Below are 9,862 nucleotides of genomic sequence, written 5' to 3' on the forward strand. Positions count from 1 at the left end.
AAGCCCTAAATGAATTGCATTGAATTGAATGGGATGTATGGGGTGTTGTGCTAATTCGTTTATTTCTCTTTGATGGGGACGTAACGACTACAAAGAAAGGTAAGAACGCCTTTTAGTATGGAATTATCCTTTAAAACCTCCCCTTCTTAGAACATGTTAGCGTTTCTCACTGCCACGGAGTAGTAAAGGAGTGCCACTCAATTTAACATTCAATACCTGTCAGATTCTGGTCAAAGACAGTTCAGTCACCATTTGTTGAATTATGTATAGTTTGTTGAATTTACATGTGATGTTGATCAAATGTAAGTAAATAAAACGCCATGAAGGCAGAATGTTTTAATCGACCATCCCAAATTAGTTTTTATTTAAATGTTTTATGCTGTGGTAGTTTCACACTAAACCACCATGTTATGTATTCAATTATCTCTACACCACCCCAACCTGTTATCTAACTCACTTTAACCTTAACGATTTGCGGCACAATTTTGCAAAAATAGATCTACAAGCTCAGCGCAGCACTGAGCTTGTAGATCTGCTATTTTTTTCAATCGTGTCCCCTCGAGAGACCCGGAAAATAAATCCCCGTTCTTTTTCCTCACTTTTCAGAAAGTATTTATTTAAAGACGTTTACGCCGTCTGTACGGGAACCCCCTTTGGTGTTTTAACTAAGCATTATGTTATACTTTAGCTATTGAAAAATAGCAGATCTACAAGCTCACAGCGCGCCACTCGGTGGCACGCTACGAGAGCTTGTAGAGAGCGAGAGAGTATTTTTTTTTAATTGACATCAGGCCAAAATGGGTTAAGACCAGAAGAATGATGCATTGTTGTGATTATGAACCACAGTGGGAACTTTATTAATATTTATGTACATGCTGAATATCATACAAGGTTGTGCTTAATCAAATGTTGGTCCCGCTTAAACACCTTTCTTTCAGTTGTGACCAATACCCCTGGACAGATGATATTCGTTATGAATCAGGATGAAATACTAAAATCCCTGGAAACATTGTTAATCTTTATTTTGAAGGTCTATGAATTCTATTAAGATACCATACAGTATATATATATACACACACACTGAATTGAACATTAGTAGTTACGGATTTACATGGAATGCACTGGTTTGGTAATTTTTCAATTGTCGCCTTTGGTTGACATGGGTTGGTTAGACATGGGTTAGGTTTAGGGGTGCTGCCCTGTGGGAGCCGGTTTAGGGTGAGGGTTTGAGATAGGTTGTAGTTGTAGGACTGGTTTAACCAATGACTAGTCTAAACTAAGTAATGCACCCCAGAGATCCTGTGATGCCACATGAACACATGTGGAACATCTTAAGAACGGAAGACGGAGCATATTCCACAGATTACAGGAGACCGCTCATGTCTTAGAATTTAAAATGTCTTATGTGGCTAAAAGCAAAACTAGTGATCTGGAGACATCACACGGTGCTTTTAGTTTATTATATGCATCCGGTAACAGCCCTACTTGACCGGGGTCTGTACTTGGTTAATCACCTCCTTTCCTCTGCACCCAATCACATTGCTCTGTTTTCTTTCACCTATCATGACATGCAGACTCTAAGGTTGTCTGTGGTGGTCCATGCAGACTCTAAGGTTGCTGTGGTGGTCCTAACCACTTCAACCCTATAGTTGACTAGAGACCCTCGCAGAACATGAATACATAATACACAAATCTGTTTCAAAGAGCCGATGTTCTAGCTCACAATTTCAGTCTTTATAAAAAAGGGATTTCACTTTCAAAACATGTTTGTGGTAAAGTCTACTCGCACATAGAGCACCCCGGACAGATTTTTAAAAAACAAATTGAAAAACATATTGAGATTTCAAAGTATTTTCTTCTCAGATCGGCATTTTCAGCACAGCCATCTCTGTGAGCAGTGTCAGGGTGGTGATCAGGTACTTCTTGTTCTTGATCTGTCAACAGAAAGACAGGAACACATGGATTAAAACTAAACTAAATCTCACGTGAGATGAATTGTTGAAGAAATTACTTTCAGTCATTTTTTTATGAACTATCCAAGAACATCTTTCTGAGGCGTTTTCTGGAAGATTGGACATGTGTTTTATAGCTAGTTTGACCAGTTCGAAACTCTATAATCTTAAAATAACCGGGTCTAGTTAACCTCTGTGGTGGGCAGGGTCTTTACCACTGCGCCACACGTCTAAAAGTTTAATGAAATAAAAACGTAGTGGTTAACGATCTTACACTGCAGTGCAGACATGGTCATTTTCCACTTGTTAACCCATTACCTATTGTCTTATATTATTTATTACCTTGATTCTGCCGCTGCCCTTGGCCGTTCCCAGGGCGGTGGACACCTGGCTCAGTGTCCCCGCCGACAGGTGCGTCTTGAAGTGTCTGAAGAGGTGTCCCTCCAGCATCTCAAAGAACCTCTTCACCTCCTTGACGTCGACAGCATCGTCGTCAGCCCCCCCTCCCCCTCCTCTGTTCTCCTTCTCCGCCTGCTGCTCCCCCCGGGCGAGGCTCCACAGCCGCCAGGCGTCCTTGGCGAACAGCGCGTAGGTGACGTCGAGCGGCGGCGTGGCGGAGCGAAGGACGTACTGGAGGTGGAGCTGCAGGATGTCGGCCTCGGGCTGGCAGTTGGTCCACAGCGCCGCCAGCCACTGCAGCACCGTGGCGTTGAGCGGCAGCCGGCCGAAGCAGCAGTCGAAGGTCCTCTGGAACCAGGCCTTGACCAGCGCGGTGAGCGCCTCGCCGCCGCTGCTCAGCAGCAGCGGCAGGCTCACAAAGTCCTCCGGGAGCGCGTGCAGGAAGTCGGGGTCGGCGTTGACGCACGTCAGCCACCCGCTCCACACCACCTTGTGGGCCTCCTCGTCGGGTCTGGCGAACACCGGCTTGGACTGGATCTGTGTGGCGAGAGAGAGGGAGAGAGAGAGAGGTGAAGAGAAATAAGTTGAAACGCCAAAAGATCAGAGCATTTCTTACTTTAAAATAACACAAATCTCTAATGTGGTTTCTGCTACAATCTATCTGACTCTTAGATCTATAGCACCAGCGATGACATTTACACCGGTATTTGTCACCGTCCTCTGCTGCGTAGCAGCTGGTGGTTGCCAGGTTGGTGGGGTGGCTGGAAGAGGGTGTACTGTATGTTTCTATCAGGGGATGCCCCTTGAAAATGAGATGCTGCATCTCAAGGGGTTGTCCCCTTCAATAACACTGAAATATTCTGCGTCTGGAGGCCCAATGAGACTGAAATGGCTCTTTAAAAAAAAAGGTGTGGCGTGTCTGGTTTCCTTCCTCGTTGTAGTGGTGGCATTGTGTCTCTCTGAGACTAAAGAACTGTTCGTCGTCACCAGGGTTACCGACCTGTATGAAGACGGTCTCTGAGACTAAAGAACTGTTCATCGTCACCAGGGTTACGAACCTGTGTGAAGACGTTCTCTGAGACTAAAGAACTGTTCGTCGTCACCAGGGTTACCAACCTGTATGAAGACGTTCTCTGAGACTAAAGAACTGTTCATCGTCACCAGGGTTACCGACCTGTATAAAGAACTGTTCGTCGTCACCAGGGTTACCGACCTGTATGAAGAACTGTTCGTCGTCACCAGGGTTACCGACCTGTATGAAGAACTGTTCGTCGTCACCAGGGTTACCGACCTGTATAAAGAACTGTTCGCCGTCACCAGGGTTACCGACCTGTATGAAGAACTGTTCGCCGTCACCAGGGTTACCGACCTGTATGAAGAACTGTTCGTCGTCACCAGGGTTACCGACCTGTATAAAGAACTGTTCGTCGTCACCAGGGTTACCGACCTGTATGAAGACTGTCTCGGCGTCGCTGCCGCGCTCCGCCATCCCCGCCACCACGGAGAAGGTGACCTTGAAGCCGTTCCCCGCCGGACCCGCCGCCCCCGCCTCCTCCACGAAGCCCTGCTGCTGCTTCTCGGACACGATGAACGCACAGAGCATCCTGGAGTAGCTCTTCAGCTGGGCGTGTCGGAACCTGTAGAGCGGCGTGACGTAGGACAGCTGCCATTCCCTCTGCACCAGCAGGGCCAGCTGCTCCGCGTCCACCTTCTCCTGGAACGCACAAAACTAAATGTAATCAAAACGTGGTGGCCAAAGAGAACTTCCCCCAACAACGAAAGGACGGGACCGCAACGCTCAGGACAAGATTAGTTATGCCTAATTGTTGTATCGCACGACCCGTTTCGCCGTGCGAAGCGGTCCCTTCCTTTCACTGGGGAAGTTCTCTTTGGCCTGCATATAAGCAAATGTGCTATTATATATAGCACTTTTTTTTAAATAAACTCACGTCGTACTAAAGTGCACTGCTTTACAGGTCAATATAAACGTCAAAACGGAAGAATCGATAATAAAACAACACGCAATCATATTAGTCAGTGAGTAGAAAAAACATTGAAAGCAGATTATATATATCTTTTTTTTAACTACATTTTTTCCCCATGATTTTGTGACCCATTCTTTCCACCCGGTGCCAATTATCTAAGGTGCTACTCTGCCAGCCAACCTGGGGAGAGTCCCGGACTGAGCTCATGCTTCCATTAATGCATAAGGAGTGAGCAGAGGCCGCTTCAAACCATTCTTAACATCATGGGACAAAACGAAAATCTGTCATCGACTTGTGAATATTGAAGAGTTTTCAGATTCTAAAATTGTCTTCCAACAGTGACAGTTTTCTGAAAAAGCTATGTTTCTATGTCAGTCGTCCTTTGATTTTTTTCTAAATAGCAGACCTACAAGTAGGTCTGCTGGAGGGGGGTAAAGAGAAAAAACAATGATGTTCTGTTGTCTTTTTCATCCCCTGCTGGGTTCCGTTTCACTCACTGTGATGTCGCGTCGTGTCGAAGCCCTCCTGCTGGTCGTCAGCCTCCTCGCCGCCCGTCCGGCTCCGAAGTAGGACGTAGCGTTGACACTGCGGCCGTACGACTGGCGGTAGCTCTTACTCGCTCTGCGCGGCGACGTCGTCGGCTCACTGACCACGTCCAGCGGAGGTCGGGGAAAAACCAAAGAGTGGGCAAAGGTTAGGTGGAGAATAACATAGATAGATAGATTCTTTATTTTTTTGTCATGCACCAAAGGCGCCCAGCCCACATGGACTTACAGGACACATCATATCATTGCTTCAATATTGCATTGTGTACAAGAAACAGGTTTGTTTTGTTGTTGATTTTTTTGTTGTTTTGTTTACACAAACAAAACATTCTGCCTTTTTTCCCACGCTTTGCATAAAAAGTCTGCAAAAGCAAAAATACCTTTTCTAAAACAAAATTCCAGTTTTTCGTAGTCCTAACCAGAAAAATTTAGCACAGATGGTTGTCATTTTACAATCTGTAAATGTAATGTCTTAATTCTTCATATAATGGGCAGTAAAACAAAAATATATATTTTGCCACTTTTATAAATTGCAGCATTTAACTCCCATTTCATTTTATATGGTTATAATTATATTATTATAATAATATCGTTATTCATGTAGAAAAAAGAAGAAATGCTTATTATAACTAAAGCTAGCAAATAAACTAGAATAAAAAAACAGTACAGTAGTGGATGCAGAGGTTGTTGTTTTTATTAGTTATTCATTGTTTTATTAACTATAAACCTTAACCATAAACTGCGTTTTGGGATGCACAATGCACCCTATTTTAATCTCTGCATTAAGTAGAAGATATAATGCAGAGAACACAATGTAATGCCTCATACAAACCATTAACAATCAAATGAATCCAGCACACGCCTTAACCAGTGGTTCTCAGAGTGGGGTCCACTTCCAGAACCAAATGGTTAGGAACCAAATGGACCCACACCAGTCAACTCTCAGACTCAAGAGTGTACAAATGGACCCATAACAGTCCATTTGGATCAACAAAAAAACATGAGTGACCAAGATAGCTCTTCATAGTATACACTACTATCTGGATTCAGGGAGAGAGATTTGGTGGAGTCTGAAGATGGTGAGTCTTCAGCTAGATTTTTTTTAAGTGGGTACATTTCAAACGAAAGTCAATATAAAAACTGCTACGAGGATAAAAACCAGCACTTGTTTACATACATCAGGGTCCTCCATTTTCAATTAATCAGAACATAACATGATAACATGATGGCACGAGGATCAGAAAAAGAGAACATGTTAGTACTTTCATGGCGAGACAAATGTTCCTCATTTCATATTGAGCAATAATTGCATCCCTTTTTCCAGCCCTATTTCAAGTATACCATACAGTAGTGTAGACTACACACACAGCCATGGATCACTCCTAATGCTATGCCCTCCCCCTGTGTCGGGGAATGAGGCACACACGTGTGTGATTAATTACCCGTTAATTACCACGCACCAATCGCAGACCCAATAACGCACCTGTCAAAAATCGCAAAAGTCAAACTCGATTAAAAAAAAACTACATCTGTGACAGTCTAAAGGCTAGTGGTAGTAGTGGAATTAGTCTGCTAAAACACACCTTTTCTGCCACAACTTCAAATGGATATATGCATAATAATGCTCCTAACTTTGACTAGAGGATTGTTATCTGACTCCAAGTCGCAGAGAGAAAGTGCATTATTGGGTGAGTTATAGCGCCACAACTGCAGTTTAAAGGACGAATCCATGAGATGGTTGTAAGGTTATATGATAATATCACAGCCATTCTGGGACCAAACGACTAGCTCTGTCTGGTCCATGTAGCGCTAGGAGTTCTCCTGTCGTGGTAATATTGAATAAGTCATTCACGTTATTGTTACAGTAGTGCTTGGTATGCATCGTAAAATAAACGTGTTGTTGATGCGAAAGTTCACCGTTTGCTAAATAACTCTCGTAGTTGTGTTGTTGTAGGTTGTTGTCAACATTCACTTCACATCGCCGTAAACCATCCCTTTAGTTTATCTATAGTAGTCAAGACTCACTTTCGACCCTTCTTGTTTAACAGATACACAATAACACCGCTGGTTTTAACCGCAGGGTTTTTTGATCGATTGAAGTATTTATTAACAGTTTGCAGAGTGGACGGACGACACCATAAAGCATTACACTTTAGGGTCCACCGTTTTCAATTAATCAGATCACGTATTGTATTGTATGTCATATTGTACAGTATATTTATTTTTTACCTCTCCCGTGGTTCCATGTCCGCTGTGTTGTTATAGATTGTTAGATTGTGCAGAAGGCGTCAGTGTTGTTGGTGCTCTGTGTTGTTGTTAGCATAGCCTGTTAGCATCATCAACAAAACATTCAAAAGCAGCCGGCAGCACCGCGCTTTCCCATAATGCATCTCGACCGGTGTTGCCACATTGTGTTAGAGAAACAAGCAACCGGGTACTATGATAAACAAACAAGCCCAAAAGAATACTAGGGATATTTGAAAATAGCAGATCCAAGTGATGTAAATAAATAGGTTTTCAATGTAATGAGTCCCGCGATGCAGGGATGGTCTTTTAGATCAGTCCCAGGGACATATTATGAGTCCCACTTCAACGACATTAGGAGTTCTATTTTGCATTTTTTTTTTACAAATTGCAGCATTTAACTCCCATTTCATTTTATATCATGGTTATAATGTGGTTATATTCATGTATAAAACAGAAGAAGAAATGATTATTATAACTAAAGCTAGCAAAATAAACTAGAATAAAAAACAGTACAATATAGTGCATCCCGTGGATGCAGAGGTCGCGTCCCTTAACTATAAACTGCGTTTTGGGATGCAAAATGCACCCTATTTTAATCTCTGCAGATCTACAAGCTCGGAACGCGTCGCATGAGGATAATAATAATGGCATAAAATATTTTCAGATTTGGGCCCGGGAGGTCCTTGACATCATGAAAATGTTTGAGAATCACTGGTTTAAACAACATTATAAAACAAGTCAAAAATAAGCAACTACACACAAGCCAAGCCACACAAAAACACAAGCCCCCTAAACCCTGGTGACGCGACGTTATAACTAGTTATGATGAATTGAACATGAAGTGTAATGCTTTATGGTGTCGTTAACAGTTTCGTCGAGTTGTGCTTGAAATGTACTGTAATTCTCAAATCTGTTAATAAATATATCAATCAATCAATCAAACAATCAATCAATATACTTATGAATTCCTGTTCTGTTCTTTAACTACATAGAAGTGTCTATTTGTACGTCTCTAAATGTTTTGATGAATTGAACAAGGTGGACCCTGTTGTAAACAAGTGTAATGCTTAATTGGGTCGTCCACTCACAGTCTTTGTATTGAGTTTGTGATTGAAATGTACTGTAATTCTGCAAACTGTTAATAAATATTTCAATCAATCAATTACAAGCCCCCCAAAACGATTAAACCAACTTTACAGAAAACAAGCACAAAGCGGACATGGCAACACTGATCTCGTCTCGAATCTTACGTCACCATCCCAGCAAAGAAACGACGACGTCAACTAAAAGCATATTACTGAAGTAATAATGTGACATTGGCGCTCTATGGTGGCTTGCATTCATATAGCACCCCTATAGCAATAGGCTCAAACGCCGACATTGAGTGATTTGATTTGATTTCCATTGGGGTCCACAGTCCTTCTCCTTCATCAGAACATGGAATGGAATGGAGTGGGTTTTTAGTTTAGAGTTTTTATTAAAGTGTCCTACATCATAAGATGCCCAGCCCGCACGGGCTTACAAGACACTCACAAAATTGTACATATATAATGATACATATACACAAATAGACAGTTACTTCTCCAACGTAACTGCCATGCCTTCACTATGAATTTTCCAAAAACAAAAACTTCATTACTGGACAACCAATTTAACATAAAACACTCAGACATCCAAAACAGATCTGGGTTCTTATCCTGATTATTTTTTTCAAATAAAGAGTTTCTTAAATCATGGTATAGTGGACAGTAGAAAACAAAATGAAACTCATCCTCTACAACTCCCAGGTCACAAAGAGCACACAGTCTCTGCTCCTCAGGAACGCCAGTATATCTGTCAACCTCGACTGCCAGAGGTAAAGCACCAGATCTTAACTGGGCACAGAGGGACCTCTGTCCTCTTTTTAAATTAAATGCAACATAAGGTTCAGTCATGTAGTCCTCTTTGAATTGAATATAACTTCTTAATTTAGCACAATGTCCACCCTCCATTGCTGCTGATGTAACATTGACAGTTTATATTTGACTGTATCAATGTTACAATGAAGGTTATTTAAAAAATATATGTTTAAATTAGAAAATGATAAAATTGATGGATGATCAAACGGATGATTACATATTTTATTCCAATTAAATATAATTTGCGTAAGCCTCTCTTCTGGCAGTTGGATAAGGCGATTCCATAATCTGCACACATTTCACATATCTGCCTTGTCAGGCAGCTTTCCCAACCTGTGTCACCTTCAATGGCCAACTTAGTGGTATACTTAATACTTATTATTAATTAATAATAATTAGTGGTATACTTAATACTTATTATTAATTAATAATACATAGTAGTATACTTAATACTTATTATTAATTAATAATACTTAGTGGTATACTTAATACTTATTATTAATTAATAATACTTAGTGGTATACTTAATACTTATTATTAATTAATAATACTTAGTGGTATACTTAATTATGCACCCTGAGAAAACACCTCCTCAAAGCTCTACTCTGAATGTTTTTACATGTGGTAGCCTCCTCAAAGCATTTAAATAAATTGTCCTTGATATGAAAAAGGTTGAAAACCACTGATTTTAACCACACAAATCTTGATTGGGGGTCCCTGGCACAAAACATGTTCAGATGGGGGTCCGCAGCCTCATACATATAAAGGTGGAGGTCCTTGACAAGACATGAAGAACAAAAATATATATATTTGAGAACCAGTGTAGGAATGTGATC

At 41.5% G+C, this 9,862-nt stretch overlaps 1 protein-coding gene across 1 annotated transcript; it reads right to left on the bottom strand.

The window, feature by feature from the left end:
- Nucleotides 1–1,023: 1,023 nt before the first annotated feature.
- On the bottom strand, nt 1,024–7,214 carry cenpl (centromere protein L). Its single transcript, XM_080777594.1, has 5 exons — nt 7,111–7,214; nt 4,834–4,981; nt 3,799–4,065; nt 2,295–2,888; nt 1,024–1,934 (listed from the first exon to the last, which is right to left on the bottom strand). Exons 1-5 carry the CDS (start codon nt 7,125–7,127, stop codon nt 1,860–1,862), a joined length of 1,101 nt encoding a protein of 366 aa, XP_080633720.1. The 5' UTR covers nt 7,128–7,214; the 3' UTR covers nt 1,024–1,859.
- Nucleotides 7,215–9,862: the final 2,648 nt, after the last annotated feature.

This window comes from Protomyctophum bolini (genome assembly GCF_963924005.1).
Source record: "Protomyctophum bolini genome assembly, chromosome: 12".
Lineage (NCBI taxonomy): Eukaryota > Metazoa > Chordata > Actinopteri > Myctophiformes > Myctophidae > Protomyctophum > Protomyctophum bolini.